The 17,881-nt window shown below is 45.6% G+C and overlaps 1 protein-coding gene across 8 annotated transcripts in view; it reads left to right on the plus strand.

The window, feature by feature from the left end:
* The window catches only part of CCDC93 (coiled-coil domain containing 93), a 90,727-nt gene extending 73,464 nt beyond the window's left edge, over positions 1–17,263 (plus strand). For all 8 annotated transcript variants that reach the window (XM_077956861.1, XM_077956863.1, XM_077956862.1 and 5 more), the window contains 6 exons: positions 1,012–1,120; positions 3,161–3,243; positions 5,698–5,735; positions 7,162–7,246; positions 11,600–11,713; positions 16,470–17,263. In XM_077956861.1, the coding sequence (XP_077812987.1) occupies positions 1,012–1,120; positions 3,161–3,243; positions 5,698–5,735; positions 7,162–7,246; positions 11,600–11,713; positions 16,470–16,523 (483 nt within the window). In that variant the 3' untranslated portion in view covers positions 16,524–17,263. The remainder of the gene's footprint in view (positions 1–1,011; positions 1,121–3,160; positions 3,244–5,697; positions 5,736–7,161; positions 7,247–11,599; positions 11,714–16,469) is intronic.
* Positions 17,264–17,881: the final 618 nt, after the last annotated feature.

Genomic DNA, 17,881 nt, shown 5'->3' on the forward strand with positions numbered 1-17,881 from the left:
GCTTTTTAAGAAGTGAGGACATAGGAATGTATTTAATGCTGATGAGAAGGGTCAGTAGCTAGAGAAAAGTTACAGATGCAGTAGAAGACTGAAGAGTTGTATCTTAAGACTCCTGAAAGGAAACCAGGAGTGAGCGCCTGAGCACCCATGGGGAGCATAGCCTTGGCCTAAGGGAGAAATACATCCTTCCCTCTCCCTAGAGCTGCAGAGACCCAGTTTTGGATTAGGTCACCAGACATGAATATGGGTTTCCCACCAGGAGTCTCCTATTTACCAGTGAATTAGAGATTCACATCTGCTGCTGCAGGTGAAGCAGGCAGGAGAGTGGGAGGATGTGGTGGACAGAGGGATGCAGGCACAGAAGAAAGGCAGCACTCAGAGCCTACGTGGTCCAGAGTCTACACATGTTCAGTGGGAGCCATGCACAAATGAGCGGCTTGTTCCCCCTGCAGCTGCCCTTGCACCATGCTACACCACACAGCAGTGCCACGCCTCCCAGACCTGGTCAGTAGGGCCGTTTCCTACTGGGAGAAAATGCTGGAAAGTATTTGAGGAGTAGGTTGTAGGAGCTTTTCAACCAGGATGAGGAATTTGGGATGTATCTGGAGGCAGCAAGGTGGCGTAGCTTCCCATCATCTGAAGCATTCCTCTTGTTGCCTGTCGCCACCTGGCAGTGGTGCAGCTGGCTACTCTGGACTCCTTGGGGGCCTGGGGGGCTAGCTGCAGGCTCTGTCCATAGCAGCCCTTCCCATTCAGTGTCTTCCCTCCTGGTCCATTTATTTGGTGCCTTCTGTGGTTCAGTTCACAGTCGCCTCCTCCCACACCTAGGAAAGTGGGAAAGTCAATCCGAATCTGAGATGGGGACCTTTATGCCGATGACAGAAGTTTGTGCCTACATTGTAGGGCTTGTGGTTGGGCTCAGGTCGGGGTGCAGGCAATATTTTGGCTCCCTAGAGAATATGTAAGGCCTTTTACCAAATAGTACTGTCTCTACCTTCCTTTTGCATTTAGGCTCGAAGAAATCGAGAAATAGCAATTTTGCACCGCAAGATTGATGAAGTCCCTAGCCGTGCCGAGCTAATACAGTACCAGAAGAGATTTATTGAACTCTACCGCCAGAGTAGGTGCATCGACCACAGACAAGCTCTCCAGGCTGGGGAGGGACAGGCGAGGGGTCTGTTCCACTTTAGCGTGGGGGAGCATGCACCAGAGCGCAGTCCACAAAGGCCACCACCAGAAAGCTCCGTTTCATCAACAGGTCCGCTTGGCAGTCCTGGGAGCAGTACTGGTGCTCTCACTGCCCTCTCCATGGACAGATGGTTGAACCAGTTGAGCTCTTAGAGTAAAGCTTCAAAGCAGCCCTTATCCTGGTCAGCCACATAGCCTTCCCCTGAGCTCCTGCACCACTTTCCAACTTCACACAGAACATCGTGACCCTGGTGTCTAGAGATCAGCCCTCACTCATTGTTCTCTACAGACTTTCTTGCTGATGTGGTCCTTAACCCTTAACAGCATCATATTCACCCAGTAACCCAGGACCATGTTCCCTCAGCCTGAATAAGAGACCATGTCTCATCAGGCTCAGAATGGCCCTCAAGGCTACCATTGCCTTTCTCTTCCTAACACTCCTGCCACATCTGCTCTTGCATCATATCTCAGCTAAATGACCATTAGCTGCAGTGCCTCCAAGTCCCCTAGCCACACATCTGATTCTGTCACTTCTCTCTCTGCTAACAAATCTTCAGGAACTCCTCAGGCCTTACTGAACAGAGCCTCTTTCTTTACCATGTCTGGGTTCCTCCCCAGTCTGAGTGGCCTGCCTGGAGGCCCCTTTCCTGATCTGAACCCTCACTCTGGCCTTGCCAGTCCACACACTGCCTCTGAGCAAACCATAAGCTTTGACGTCTTAGCCTTGACTCCTCCTGTTCCTGGTGCCTGGATCCCTTCTCTTCTGTCAGGCTAAATTCTTCAATACCAAACTCAGATCCTGCAAACCTATTCTAGGTCGCTCACCCCAGGCAAGAACTGATCACCTCTTCTCCATGCTCCTACTCTTGTATGTCCCCATGATACCTCAAACTCAACAGGTACAAAACTGAATTCAGCCCCCCTACCCCATATTCCTCTTAGGCAAACTGGACCCGTCTTACTTCTCTGACTCAAGCTGCTTGCCAATTCTGTCTGTTTCTTCTGGACTGCTGCTGTAGCCACTTTCCTTTGCTGCCCAGAGTCTAATTAGATCTTTTTCAATATATATTTGATCATTTTACTCTAAAAGCTTTAATACTTAGTAGCTCCCTGCAACTTCTTAGGTAATCTTTAGAATCCTAAATACACTGTACTAAGTCCTGCATCGTCTTGGCCCACTTCACCCAGCTTCACCCCTTTTGCACATCTGCATCTTGGCCTGTGAGCTGGTGCTGGAGTCCAGAGTGCCATTATCCTACAATTCCCACTTGCTATTTCAAACTCCACCTAAGATTTTGCCTTGAGGCATCCTTCCTGGTATAGCACTGGCTCTATTGGAGGAGTTCAGAACATGCTTCCTTCACGCCCTGGCCCCACCAGGCTGGGGTTTCATCCAGTCCTCACACTGGACTCAGATGATCAGAGGCGGGGATCAGCAGTGACAGTTTTCAGCAGAAAGTAGTTTCTGCTTTAAGTTAAATCTTTCCCTTTACTTTTCTATTCCTGCTTGTTTCAAAGCTTTTAGTAATAATAATACCTGCATCTATTTATTTCACGGAACAAATTTCACATAGGTTAAAATCATCTGATAAAGACATGTTTACACTAAGGACATTTTCAAGCAGTTACATCAAAATACCTGTATCATGTATTATTATCAAATATCTACAACCCCCACCCAGTTCTTTAGCTGGATGAGGTAAGGGTGGCTGGTTCATTTGTGGGAGTAATTTTCAACTTTGGGTACTCACTGTCACCACCCGGGTCCCACCTTCAGACGTTCTCCTTTCATTGGTCCTGAGACTTGTTAAAAGCTTCCCAGGAGATTCTGTTTGCGCACTGTGGGGTTTCTGCAGAGTGAGCTCCCAGGCCTGACAAAGCTGTCCTGGCAGTGCATACATGGGGGAGAGGGGCAGGTAGGGTGTTCTGATACCTGTTCTTTATTCATGTGCTGATTGCTTTACCTTTACAGTTTCAGCAGTGCACAAAGAAACCAAGCAGTTCTTCACTTTATATAATACACTGGACGATAAAAAGGTTTATTTGGAAAAAGAGGTAAGAACATTTATGAAAAGAAAATGGCTAAGCAGCTAACAGTGCAGTTGACTCCAGGAAGTCAAATGAACTTGATGTCTGGGATGGATATGTTCAGCATTAGCAGAAAGAGTGCCTGTTTTATGTGCTAAGTGCTGGCATACCCAGTCAGAAAGTACAAGATTCCTTGGGAGCCCAGACTGTCTGCTGTGAAGTGAGACTGGTGGACAGCCATTCTAGAGTGCTGTGGGGGAAATGCCATTGTTAAAAGGAACACAGTGGAAGCTCTGGAGTTGGTGAGACTAGTTTGAGTTTTAAAGGAAGGGAGGAACCAGCTGAATGGGGGTGGTGGGCTTGTTATAGTTTACAGGGAGAAAATACCTGTTTAATAATCAGTGGCCGACATAGGCATGAACTAAAAGGTTTGTAAAATTCAAAGCCGGGGTGAAAGGGTCACTGTCACTTCCTTCATCTTTCTAACGCTTAAAAACTCAGGTTAAATTAATGGCTCAGGGCTTTTCCAAGTTGATGGCAAATGGTTTGGGCACAGTATGCAGATATGTCTTAATTTAGAAAAGAAAAGTCCTGGTCTTCACCATGGCAGCAGGTGTCCTGAAGAGAACACGGGCTTTGGCGTCAGTCAGATGTTGGTTTGTTTGGGTTTTAGTGTGGCTCATTTTTCTCACCTGTAAAATGGGGATGACACCTAATTGCATTGATGATGATTATAATGAGGACAGAATGAGAAAATGTAAAGTTCCTTACACATGATGGATTCTCAGTACATACTTGTTCCTACCCTCCCCCTCACCTTGAGGTTAACAGAATGTGTTTTCATTTTATCACCTTGTAGCCTACACTAATTACCACTTTAATAAGGATAATATTACAAATGTATCTTTTACCTGAACCCAAATTGAAGCATCTGTAATTACTGTCACCTTTACTGCCTGCTGTCAGACAAACCAGGTAGATCTCTGTCATCCTAGAGGGCCCTCCTTGAGAAGTTGTTTTTTATTTTTTTCTGTATTCGAGGCCTTACACAGTGGTAGGCGTATAACAGACATTCGATAAACATTTGAATAGATGAATGCATTTTTATGGGATTTGCATCAGAACTGGGGAATAGCTGTGCCCCACATCCTGGCCTTGAGGCCCTCCTACCTGGAAAAGGAAAGATTTGCCAACCCTGACTTAGGGATAGGCCAGCCCCTTCCCAAAGGCCTTAAATCCCATTGACCTTCCTTCATCAGCAGTGTTTAAAGTTGTTCCACTGTTTAAAAACTAGGAATTTTGCGAGGCAGAGTGGGGAGCTGGGCTTTTTAATTCCAAGGCGTGTTACCAGTTTAGAATGTTACATTTGAATAAAGGTGGTATTTTATCTTAAATGGATTTATGCCTGTGATATTTTAACTTTAAAACCTTCCTGTGGAGGCCGGGCGCGGTGGCTCAAGCCTGTAATCCCAGCACTTTGGGAGGCCGAGACGGGCGGATCACGAGGTCAGGAGATCGAGACCATCCTGGCTAACACGGTGAAACCCCGTCTCTACTAAAAACTACAAAAAAAACTAGCCGGGCGAGGTGACGGGCGCCTGTAGTCCCAGCTACTCGGGAGGCTGAGGCAGGAGAATGGTGTGAACCCGGGAGGCGGAGCTTGTAGTGAGCTGAGATCCGGCCACTGCACTCCAGCCTGGGCGACAGAGCGAGACTCCATCTCAAAAAAAAAAAAAAAAAAACCTTCCTGTGGAGTAGTAAGGACAAGAAATAGTCTACATTGCAGACTGTGAACCTAAAGTTCACACGTGGTATTTACTTAGTTCTGAGCTCCCAAGTTGAGTCGTTTTATGGCCAGAAAGATGATCCAGGTTTCCTTACTCCTGCCTCAGAGCCCTTCCAAGGACCGTATCATTGGGGCAGATAAGAGGATTTGCTGTGAGGCTAAGGCAGTGTCCACCGGGCCTTGAACAGTGCGTCCCCTCGGAGGCACTCAGCCACCCAGCAGCTTAGCTTGCTGCATTGGCAAGAAGATTCTGTGGGAAGGAATAGAGTGTAAATGACTCTCACCCTCCACACTGTCTGACTCCCTTAAGCTGTTATCCTTGAAAATAAAGTGCAGTGTTTGGCAAGATAGAAAAGACTGTGGTGGCAGCTTGCCTAGAGAGCCCTAATGTTAGCTTAGTGTCCTCTCAGCTGGGATCCAGGTCCCTTCAAAGCACCCTCTCCCTACATTCCTGTGGGAATGCCCTGTAGGAAGAGGGAATTTTCTGTGAGAAGAAGGTGGATTCCCTGAGGAAAACTGTGAGACAGAACATGTGGCTCATTTTTTTTTTTCCATATGTTACTTTAATCTTCATAAACAAGGCTTGTGTTCCTTGCAGAAGCAGTATGTGGAGACAGGCAAGCTTGCAGCAGTTGCAGTAGTGTGGAAATCTTTTTGCCTGTCTTATAATTTCGTTTGTTTTTTTACTTCCCCAGATTAGTCTGCTGAACTCAATTCATGAGAACTTCTCACAGTAAGTACTGTCAGTCCTCCTTCCCACTAATACCCTGTCACCCTGCACACTTTGAATTCAGCCCACCTTACACTGCTATCCTGTGCTATCCTGTGCATGTGCTTCACAAAAGCACATGCAAGACTTAACGCTGGGTATGTGATTCTTACTCTTTTAGCCCTTCTGCTAGGTATCTTGTTTACACTCTCCTTGAGTACCTGCAAAACTATAATGATAGTCGAGTGAAGGAAGAGCTTAGGAAAAAAGTTAACTTTCCAATAATTTGGCTGTGCCTACCTACTAAAATCTCTCTGTATATTATCAAATTAATATTTGTTCATGAACACACAGAAATGCTTTAAAATTTACATAATGGAATTTATATAATTTTTTAGATTTTTAAAATCTCACGGTAGTTTTTTTGGTTAATGTGTACGTTGTTCTCTATAAATTAGATGTCAAGGCCCACCTGTTCCCAAATCAAGCAGCCCTCAAACATGTCCATTTGCCCACCCACCATCCAGCAGCCCCAGGACTTGCTCCTTAGAGAGCATGCTTCCCTTCTCTCTGGCATAAATCTCTGCTGTCCTCTGGCAGGTGACAGGGGACACATTGAGACTGAGATCTTAATGAGTTACAGGTTCTAGGTTTTAAGCTTCTTTTCTAAAAAAAAAAAAAAAAAAAAAAAAAAAGAAGAAGCCCACAGCCTCCTAATAAGATTCAGATTCACTGTGTAAAATACCTTGTGACATTTGTAAAAATGCCATTTTCATCTCTCCCAATGATTGAGAGAGCCTGTGGTTTGAGTGTCTTGTGAAGAGTTCTGCTCCGTCAGCCCATCCTTCAGGATAATTCTCAGTGCGTGCATGCGGTGGGGTGTGCGTGTTTGTGTGTTTATGTTCTGATCCTCCTGGTGTCCTTCCCTCTGCAGAGTTGGAGGTGAAGAAGAATGTTTTAGGACATCAGGGAATCTACTTGTTTAGCTGCTGCTTCTAGAAATAGGACCAGATTTCTCAGACCTGGTTTTAGGAAATCTCAGAATATGTCTACCAATTTCAAGTATCTGCCAATCCTCAAATTTTTTTATAAACCAAGTGAAATTCATTACTTAAGCAGTACATGCCATATTTCAAATAAGTACTGTTTTTGTTCATTTTAGTCACGTTTTACTTTAAGGAAATACGTATTAGTTATGAAAGTTACAGGGAAAGTATGACAAAAAGATTAATATGCAATTATAAGACCAGGCTAATTTCCATGCCTTCTCAGAGGTTTAGCATCCTTAATTGCCTGGGATCGCAGGGGCCCCCATGGCTCCACTGTGCATTGCAAAGGCCTGATTGCCTCTCTCAAGAGGTATAATCTGGATACAGAGCTGACTGCTTGGCATTTCCCCCCACCTCAGAGTCCTGTGTGCTGGTCATAACTCTGCTGGTTTTTCTTTCAGAGCCATGGCCTCCCCTGCTGCCCGGGACCAGTTTTTACGTCAGATGGAACAGATTGTGGAAGGAATTAAGCAAAGTAGAATGAAGGTCAGATGGCTTCTTTTCTGTAATGTAGCCCAGGTTTTATAGTGGTGACAGGGAAAGTCCTGGGAAGAACAGGCCTCTTCTGGTAGCTGGGGAGTGTGCCCTCAATCCTGAAAAGACACATTTCTACAGAGGGATTCCCACCATGCGTCTTACTCTGCAGTGGGCAGGGCCTGTCCCATGAGCTGCCTACACCCAGGGGTTCAGAAGTTGCTGTTAGCAGCAGCTCCCATGTATTGAACACCTATTGTGTACCAGGCATTGTGCTGACATTCCTGAAAGACCTCGGAAGTGAACAGTATCACACCCATTTTACAGATGAGGAGACCACCTTTCACCAGCAGGCTTCCGCTCTTGACTGGATTCGCTTCCTCGGGGGATCTGCGGTACCTGACATTCTGCCACAAGAGATTCATTCCTTAGGAATCTTAAGATCTTGAGAGCATTTTAGTTTTCAGGAACCCCCCTCTAAAAAAGAGAAATCATTGCTGAACTGAGTTCTGCCAAAGTGAGAGGCAATGGAGCCTCAGAAGTCTGAAGAGAACAGAGAGGCACCACTCAGTCAGGGTACAGCATGGGGTTTTCCTACAGAGACAGCTGCAGTTTCCTACCGCCATTCTCAGATGAATCCTGACTCGTACTTCCAAATATCTCTTGCTTATGGTCCTGTTTTAAAAATGTATCACACCAGAGTGGTTCTCCGACATGGCGGTAAAATCTTCCAGGGACGTCGGGTTTCTCCTCTGATGATCTTGGGGCAAAGGGCTCCAGTGAGTGATGCCAGAATATAAACACAAGAAAAAGAATTGTCCATAGGTCCTGTCATCCTAAAAAAACCCTGTTACAGAAGACAAACGTTCAGGTTGCCTGTAATCTCATCTCACAAGAGATGAGCTAAGGGCAGAAGTGTTCCATGTCCCTTTCCCTGTAGAAAAATACCATGAATCTCTCTGTGAATGACTTCAATAAAACAATGTCAAAGGAGGAGAAAAAAAGTATCACTAGTAACAAACACAATTTCTTGGACTATTCAGCCGTCAAAATTAGAACGACATAAGTCAATGCTTGCCTGTATATGCGCATTCACCCAAGCCAGGATAGGCTGTCTTGCAGAGAGCGAATTCAGTCCCCTCTCAGTGACCTGGGATGTGAGTAGGTGGAAGGCAGAGAACCTGACTGACCAAAAGCCTGTGACAGCCCAGATGTCAGTGCGTTAGACGCTTCCTCCATTCTATTGCTCCTCAGGAAGCTGCTGTGGTTCATAGTCAAGAAGAACAGGAATTTATGGGTTCTTTCCTTTGACTTCTGCTTCCTGTTTACAGAGAGCAGTGTAAACAGGAAGCGGAAACCAAAGGAAAGAACCCCATGAATTCCTGTTGTTGACTATGAGCCAGAGCAGAAGAAGAAATGGGCCTCACCCCTTCACTCTCTTCACTTTCCCCCAGGCTTCATGCTCTTGGCCCCTCAGGGCTGACCAGTGTGGAAACCAGGTGCTGCTGTATCTGTCTCTCCCCTCCATGGTGGGTGCCAAATGGGTCAATGGCACCCAGGGCAGAGTGGGCTCTCTTTCTCTGGTCTGCATCCCCAGTGGCTGATGTAGCACCTAACCCATGGTTAGGCCCTCAAGGACTATTTGTTGAATGGGTGAATTCTTTCAATAGAGTCAAAGAGCAGTTGTCAAAGAGGGTTCCAGATACACTTTGAATGTTGAATGTTGATTGACACTCTGGATAGAACAGCACTCACTTGCATGGATGTGTTTTATTGTGTGTGTTTGTTTGTTTTAAATGTAGCTTTCCCTGTAACAGTGCCATAATGGGTCCTGCTCTCATAGATGTGGCGGAGGAGTCTGTGTCCTCTCAAGCACAAGTTTCTCAGAACCAGCAGGTTCAGAGTGTTACATAGCAGACCAGCATTGGGTAACAATGATTGAATAGGTGTTTATGCCCCGTCTAAGGGTTTCTGAGTAAAGAAGAGGTCACATATCAGTCAGCATTTTGACCTCACTCAGAGGAGGTAAGGTCTCTGGATCTCTGGAATACTGTGAGCAAGTGCTTGGCACAAGCACTTCACAGACCTAGGGTGTGAATAGGTGATAAGTAGGGAATAACAAAGTTACGTTTGGGTAAGGGGACACTGAGAAGAGTGTGCAAATGAAGCTTAGATCAAAGATTCAACTCCTGCTTCACAGAGTGAGTTGGCATCCTAGGATGTGAAATGTTAAGAAGAAAAACTGTCTTTGTTGAGCAGCTACTATGGACCAGATAATGGATCATTCACTTAACATTTAATGTCACAAGCTTCTCATAACAAAACTGGTGATCTAGGTGATATTCTTATTTTAGCTAAAGGACCTGGCATTCAAAAAAGTTAAATTAGCTGTCCAAGGATACACAGTGAGTGGCAGAACTAGGATTTGAACCCAGCCTTTCTGGCCTCATGCTTATATTATTTCTAGGTTGCCACAGTAACTCCCACAGTGGATCCTAGATAAATTCATAATTCAAACGGATTGCTACCTCACTAGGACATAATCAGTTATGGTGAAGTGTTTTGCTAAAGCACAGAGCAGAGAGGAAAGTCCTGAGATAAGAGCTGCTGGCTGTCCTAATAAGAGAGAGGGACCTAGCTGTGAGGTCCTATCCAGCACAGCGGAAAAGGTGTCTGCTGCTTTGAGAGTTGGAGCCCACGAAGGAACAGTAGTGGGAGCTGTGGTGGGCTGGTGTGTCACTGTGACAGGATCGTGAGTGGGTGTGAGAGACCCATGGAGGCAGCATTAGGGGTTCCGTCGGCAGGGATCAGGACTTGCTGCTGAGCCAGGGCTCCAAGTGTAGTAGGACACCAGCCAAGGACCCCAGAGGGGACTGCCCACTCTGGGAGACCTGGGCACAAGAGGGCACCAAACTGGAGACCTAGTATGGGTGTGCACCAGGCATCCGTATGCAGACCTGTGGAAAGAGCAGGGCACAGGGTCTTGGGACTCAGGAACTGGATGCAAGGTCAGGATTTGACCAGGCAAATCAGTCCCCATATGTGATGGGTCTTTCTCTGAACAGCATTGGGGTAGGCCTTGGGGACACCAAGTTGCATTTGTCCTATGCAGTCAACAGAGGCCTACAGTGTGGAGGGAACTACTGAATAAAATGCAGCCAGTTTACCTGTAGCTTGTGTTTACCAAATCCCTTCCAAAGTGTAACACAGAAATCACGGTCAGGCATCAGCAAAGCCATGGCAAAGCATCTCTCAGAATTTGATTCAACAAGCTTTTGAGCACCAGCCATGAGTCAGGCACCCGGTCTGTACCGTAACTCTTTCTGCCCTCATTTCCTGGCTGATGCTCTGGGTTTACCTTCTGGACATATAGCACATAGCATTGCCAGCCTTGCTCTAGTGTCCTCAGCCTCCCTGAGCTTCCAGGCTGAGGAGGCCATGCACCCACCGTCCTCTCCATCACCTCCTCCCATGTCATTTTCCTCACACGACTGATCAGTGTTGGGAATATTTCGTGTGTCTATTTGTCAGGGTGCTTGCTTAATGTGAATCTCTACAATGTACGCTCTGTGGGAGCAGTGACTTTGCCATGTTCACCCTACGTGAAGCTACTCAGTAGATTCTAAGTCAATATTTGTTGAATGAATAAGCTTTTGGGTACCTTAGAAAAGTCTCTTTAAATCAAAGCCTAGCATCTATTTATGAGATCTAAATCCTGAAAATATCCTAAATTGTCTACCAGTAGAAAGATGGGTAAGTTAGCAATCAGCAGGAACATTGTGTTGTTTTTAAAATGATAATTTGTAGAAAGTTTGTAATGACATGGAAATACATTAAATCAAAAGAGGATACACAGTTTTATTATATGAGCACAGTTATTTAAATCAAGGTTTTTCAGCCTCAGCACAGTTAACATTTTGGGCCAGATAATTCTTTGCTGTGGGGTGTCCTGTGCACTGTAGGATGTTTAGCAGCGTTGCTGGCTTCTACTCAGTGATACCAGTAGCACCCACTCCTCACAGTTGTGACAATCAAAACTGTCTCCAGACACTGCCAGGTGGGGAGTGGGGGGTCAAAATAGCTCCCAGTTGAGAATCACCAACCTGTCCATTGTGAAATTGTAGTGAGAAAAAAAAAAAATGGAAACAGTTAATACTCAGTGATAGAAAAATTGCTGAATAAATTGTAGGGCCTCCATGTAATATCATGCAAATAAATTAACCAACCTCAAAAATTATATATTGAAGCTTCCTTTGCTGGGAGGAAATCCACGAAACTGTTAACAACTGTTGCCTTTTGGATGTTGCCAGCAGCCCTTGGGCAGAACGTGTCTTTTCATCACCATTTCCCACAATGTTTCAACAGATGGAAAAGAAAAAGCAAGAGAACAAAATGAGAAGAGACCAGTTGAACGACCAGTACTTGGAGCTGTTAGAAAAGCAGAGGCTATACTTTAAGACTGTGAAAGAGTTCAAGGAGGTAAGAGGAAGGCTGGGCAGCACATTAAGGCTAACATGAGATATATGTTCACCTCAAAAGTAGCCACTAAAAAAACAGCAGTGTTTTGGTTTTCCTTTGGTCTGTGAAGGGAAATAATAAGACAGAGTGTGATCTGGCAGTGAAGTGTGGCGTCTAGGTAGCTGAAGATTGCATTTTTCTATGGCCCATCTTGAGGTCTAATTAAATGTTTCAAGACATCACATCATTTTAGTTTTCCTAACAGTAAGCACATTAAACTCACAAAATGACTCCATCAGTCCATATCAAGGGCCACCTGGAAACAGCATTTGTTGTGGATTCAGATACAGAATCTCCTCTCCTGCCAATCTTAGGGTAGGGAGGGACCTCAAGAAACTGTGGGAAGAGAGAACTTTGAAGTGTCACAGGTTTGGATTCGATTCGAATCCTACATTTACCACTTTCCAGCTGTGTACTTTGGTAATGACCTAATTCCTCACAGCCTCAGTTTCCTCATTTGGTGGGTTCTGTTGGGTCAGATGAGAAATTTGAAACATCCAGCACCAGGTCTGGCATCTCCTACCACCCAACACTCAAGTCAATTTTGGTTTTCCCTGTTTTTTCTTCCTGCATTTGGGCAGTTACTCTTCATTGTTCCAGAAAGAAAAGTGCCTGCCCTTAAGAGATTTTCCACAAAGACTTCATTTTGTCCCTTGCTAGGGTCTCAGCAGCTTTATTTTAAGGAATTCCTTCTCCCTAACCTAAATCCATGTGGTTTCAGTGAGTTTAGAGACTGCTGAAAATACAGCAGAGTTAAAGGTAGGTTGTATCGTGGTGTTTGGTCTGCAGAATAAAAAATGTAGTCTTCCTATGCTCATAATTTTGTTCTTATTTTAAGACTTTTCTTTCTTCCTTCCTCATCTTTCCCTTCTCTTCTACATCTTTTTTGTGATTTAACTTCTGGAAGCCACATCCCATAGGCATTTCAAAATCTCATCTTTTCCAGTGTTCCAGCTCCTACTATATCCCTGGACAGATGCCAGGTTGTAACGCAGACCTCCCCCTCCTTAAGGAGCATACACTGTGGTGGGAGACACGGATAACAAGCTAAGAACAAGTCATAACAAATAAGTAGTAACAATTCCAGACTTTGCCGTGTGAGGAGACTGGTTTAGGTGGTGTGGTCCGGGAGGGCCCTCTAGGGTGGGCAGGACATAGCCATGGGAAGAAAGAGTTCTTCAGCCATAGCAGTGCAGGAATGGGGAGCGGAGGGTCTGCGGCTCAGTCTGGGACTCCTTTGAGGCTAGCACAGACTGAAGCTGAGGTCCCAGAAGGGCCGGTGAGCGAACTGGCAGGGAACAATTAGGAATTTGCTGCCCTACTCAGAGCTCCTCCTTCCCTTTAATCAAAACTCACAAAAGGAGAACTGCATCTCAAATTTTGCTTGGAGACACCCTTTTGACAGTGTAGAAACAAAAAGCAAGTAAGTTGAGGAGGATAAGTATAAGCTGTCAAAGCAATTGACAATGAAGTGGAAAAGCTCATTCTCGCCCAGCAGGCTCTCAGGTGAGAGCTTAGGATGACCTCCGAAGCACCAGTTCCTTCAGAGGTGTTAAGTGGCTTGGGTCTGAGTTCCCACCTGTGCTGGCAGTCATTGTCACACCAGACACAGAGGGTGGTTCCTCCAGAGCCAGCTAAGACACCTAGACCAGATTCTTGCCGGGCCTCTTTCCCTGAGTCCAAAGCAAGTCAGAAGAGGGGGAGGGGATGAAATATGTTCTTACATATTTCATTTAAATATATTTCACCGCACATTTAGCATGTCCTTTTATTTTTTGGTGTTAAAATTGTCTTAGAAAATAATTGTGATGGTGGGTAGTCCTTTTTTTTTTTTTTTTTAACATTTTACTTGGCAAAAATTTAAAATTGGCAACCACATGTCAGTGTTCCAGCATCTTAAACTTTCTCCCACAAGCTCCTGCAAGGTAATTTGGGGCCACCACAGGTGTTGAGGAGGAGGTGATGATAGGGACTTGCTTGCTACTCCACAGCCTCTACCCCATATCTTCAGCCAGACTAGTTCTGCTGCTTTTCTGTTTTATACATTACAGTTTAATTTGGACTTTCATCCAGGGTGGAGCCTTCTCCCAGCACCCTCTATTTTGCCTTCTCACCATCCTCTCACTGGTTTTTACATTCTAAATTCTCACTGCATCCTGGGCCCAAGCACTTGTAGTGTGCCATAATTATTCTTCATGGAAAACACATTATTGTCTACGAGATGGTTTTTTGCCAGCTTTTTTGCCAGCTTAGCGGTTGCCTTCGTTGGGTTTGGTTTACCCCACGTTAAATGGGTAACAGTGATGTGCCATGGGCACCATTTAGGTACCAAGTCATGCCTGCATCCTGACTCCCAGCCTTCTCTGGTTTCAGAAGCTTCTTCATTAGAGACATTGGGTTTTCTCTAAAATCCCGTTGACTTGCCCTGAGAGAGCTGATTAATTGTAAGTCTGCCAGGAAACAACATGTACTCTGACATCACCTTAATCACAGTATTAAGTGAATAGTGTCTCTAAGCCACAGTTTCATCAGGTCATGAAACTAAGATTTAAATTCAATAGCACTGATGAATTCAAACCCTACATTTTTGTGAAGCTGGCTTTGGGTACATAACCTTGAGTGAACTTAGCTCTCTGTCTGGCACCTAGTGGGCCTGGATAGAGTTTTCAGCAGGAAGGAGACTGAGGTGATGAGACATTCCCTTTTCTTCTAGAAACAAACAGCCAAAGCGCCTCTTTTATATTTGCTTTGAAGAGACGGAGACTGTGATTCTGTAGGCTCACATACTAGGTGACATCGTAGGCTGTGTCTACCGAAAAGTATGAGCATCACCTAGTGTGCTGTGACACACACCGTTCCCCACGGTAGAGTTCGGATGCTTCTGGGTGGTTTTTGCCTCATTTAAATGGTGAGGTGGGTGACAGTTTAAACTTATTTACCGTTTTATATTTTTGTTATGGAAATCTTCAAAAATACACAAGTAGAGAGTGTAGTATAACAACATAATAGTGTAGCTCTCTCTTCTTCTTCCATCTCTTCCCCTCCATTTGTTTTAAGCTGGAGTCTTTTTTCCCTCAAGTACATCTCAATCCATTTTAAAAAGGAAAACTTTGTTATTTTCTAAAAGAAAATAACATGTGACCCAGCATCACCTTATTTCTGTCACCCCCACCGCCCTCCCCGTGAACTGCCTCTCTCTCCCCAAAAAGGTGCTGAAAAGTGTCAGAGCGCCTTGCTTCTGACAGCCTCACAGTCTTCAGCCTTACCACCAAGGCAAGCACCCACCTGTTTCCTTGTTCCCTGAGTGAAAGATATGTCTGAATCCTGTAGATGAGCCAGCACTAGCCTTAGCTAAACCAAGGTCGTTGTGGTCATGCTGCCATCACACCGCCAAAAGATCAGGACCTCCAGAGAGCTGAGAGCACCTGACCCTGGCCCAGGGAGGTGGAAAAATTGACCATGGGGGTTTTGAGTGCAGAAGGTTCAAGGGTGAAAGTTTTTCTCCCACAATAAATGCACCTCCAGGAAAACACGGACCCTGGAGGCCTGACCACTGTCAAGCCTGTGAGCTCTACCTCTCCGGGCCCTTTCTGCTACCACTTTTATCTCCCAATTTAAAAGCAGGACTCCTTGTGACCCTGCCCAGAGAATGGGGTTGGAGTTATCGGAGGTTTGCTAGCAGATGGAGGCATCCTGAGCTACTAAGGCCAGTGGAACGAGGGCAGGAGGCGCAGTTAGAAGCTTTTGAAGATGACCCCAGAAGGGAACATGAAATGATGCAGAGGTGACTTATGCCACTGGATGTCAGATTCTACAGGCAGAGGTTGGGGCAGTGACCTCCCTCAATGATAACCTGTAGCACACGCCATTGATTTCATACAGCTTGGTTTTAAGGAAGGGCGGGTTATCTTTTTTTTTTTTTTTTTTTTTTGAGACGAAGTCTCGCTCTGGCGTCCAGGCTGGAGTGCGGTGGCACGATCTTGGCTCACTGCAAGCTCCGCCTCCCGGGTTCACGCCATTCTCCTGCCTCAGCCTCCAGAGTAGTTGGGACTGCAGACGCCCGCCACCACGCCCGGCTAATTTTTTGTATTTTTAGTAGAGACGGGGTTTCACCGTGTTAGCCAGGATGGTCTCAATCTCCTGACCTCGTGATCCACCCGCCTTGGCCTCCCAAAGTGCTGGGATTACAGGCGTGAGCCACCGCGCCCGGCCCCATTATCTCTTGATGAATATCTTTTATCCTATTTTCTGAGTTTCTTAAAGACAAGAATATTCTTAACCTTCACTGTTGTTAGAACTCTACGTGTTTTGCCTGCTGTGTAAACTAGGGCTCCCTTTTCTCTCTTTTTACGCTGCTGTCTCCAAAGCCTTTCCCCACTCACTCACCATAGTATGCCAAGACTGGCAGATAAGTGTGCTTTCTGCTTCCATCCTCTTGATGTTTCATAGACTTCATGAAGTCTTTAGGAATGACAGTGCCTATCCTCTCATCCTGTTTTCAGTCTGACAGCCCAGAAATGGAGCATCATTATAGTTATTTTGGTGTTGATGTCATAGGTCATCAGGAAGCTTCACCATGCTGGCGGCAGCATGCCAAGAGACTGGGTTGGCCAGGAGATGTCTCCCATAGGGATATGGGAAGGGCACTGAGACCATCTTGGCCTCACATGGGCGCTAATGTAGTCACCACTCTCTCTATACTCTGCTTCTCCTCCAGGAGGGCCGCAAGAATGAGATGCTGCTGTCCAAGGTGAAAGCGAAGGCCTCCTGAACATCCCCAGCCATGGTTGTATGTCATTGATTTTACTTTTAAGCACCGTGTATCAACTACAAGATCATGAAATGGTTCTGAAAGCGACAGTAGAGAGATGCAGGTGTAATGGTTTCAACAACCTGGATGTTTTCTTTCTCCTCTTTGCTTCCATTCATCTCTGTTGGCTGCTGTTGATGGAATCAGACCGTAAACATGTGGCTTGGATAACACCCGTCATCCTGTGAAGAATGTCGGCAGTACTTTTCTCTGTTGATCAACTTTTATGTCTCCAGTAACATTGCACTTACAAAGGTACCTGTATTTGTGTGGACTCTGAATAAAGAAGAATTCATTTGTTTAGCAAGTATTAATTGAGCACCCACTGAGAAATAAGCACTGAGGAAGATTCAGAGACATGTAAAACAGAGTTCCTACTGCACAGGCACCCAGCAGGTGGCCCAGGGAGGCAGATACACAGCACACTTGACCACAGAACTGGACCATCTGAGATGTTTTTCAGCAAACAGAAGGCATGTAGCTGAAATGATCAGCCCATGTAGTGTTGGTCACTTGGGCCTTTCACCTGCCATGGTACCTTTTGTTCCCAGCTCCTCCAGGTGCCAACCAGCAGGCTTGGTGACAGCAACTGGAATGAAAATTCAGTATCATTTTCATTTTTATACGTTACTCAGGTTTATTTCTCAGAAAATTGAAAACAGACCTTGTGCTGAGGACACTTCAATAAAAATTACACCTTCCCCTGCCCCAATGTTCATTTGAGTCACAGCATGCAGAGGGGCTGTGCATCCCCCTCATTGAAGGCACATTCGATGAGGCTACACTGCAGATGGGTCATGATCTGAGCCAGGAGAGAGAGAGAGACACTGTTCCCTGCACTCAAGGCAAGTAGGGTGTCAGGAGGAAAAGCAGTGGGGTTTGCAGAGATCCAGGGAAACTTCCTGGAGGAGGCAGCATTTGGGCCCAATCTAAAGGGAGAATTGGATGTTGACAGGCAGGAAGATTGTTTTAAATGAAAATACGCTATGATTAAAAACCCAAGAGGATGCAGAGGAGTGCAAGGCATGCGTATTGGGAAAGGAGGGGATAAACTGGTCTCTTCAGGAGGCTTCAGAGACCCATCTAGGAAGTAGGGCTGAGACTAGACTTTGGAGGGCCTTGGAAGGGCAGCTGATGGTTGACTTTAATCCTTGGAAATAACCAGTGCAGATCAGACACGGAGCTCCTGCTGCCCTGGTCCTCAGGAGTCTGGTAACTCAGTCATGTTCAGTAGGTTTGTGCTCCATTCTGCATAAATCTTGCAAACATACTAGGCGGCAGGTTTGGACAGTAAGCTTGACACAAAAGCTTAAACATGT

Source organism: Macaca mulatta, chromosome 12, assembly GCF_049350105.2.
Source record: "Macaca mulatta isolate MMU2019108-1 chromosome 12, T2T-MMU8v2.0, whole genome shotgun sequence".
NCBI classification, from domain to species: domain Eukaryota; kingdom Metazoa; phylum Chordata; class Mammalia; order Primates; family Cercopithecidae; genus Macaca; species Macaca mulatta.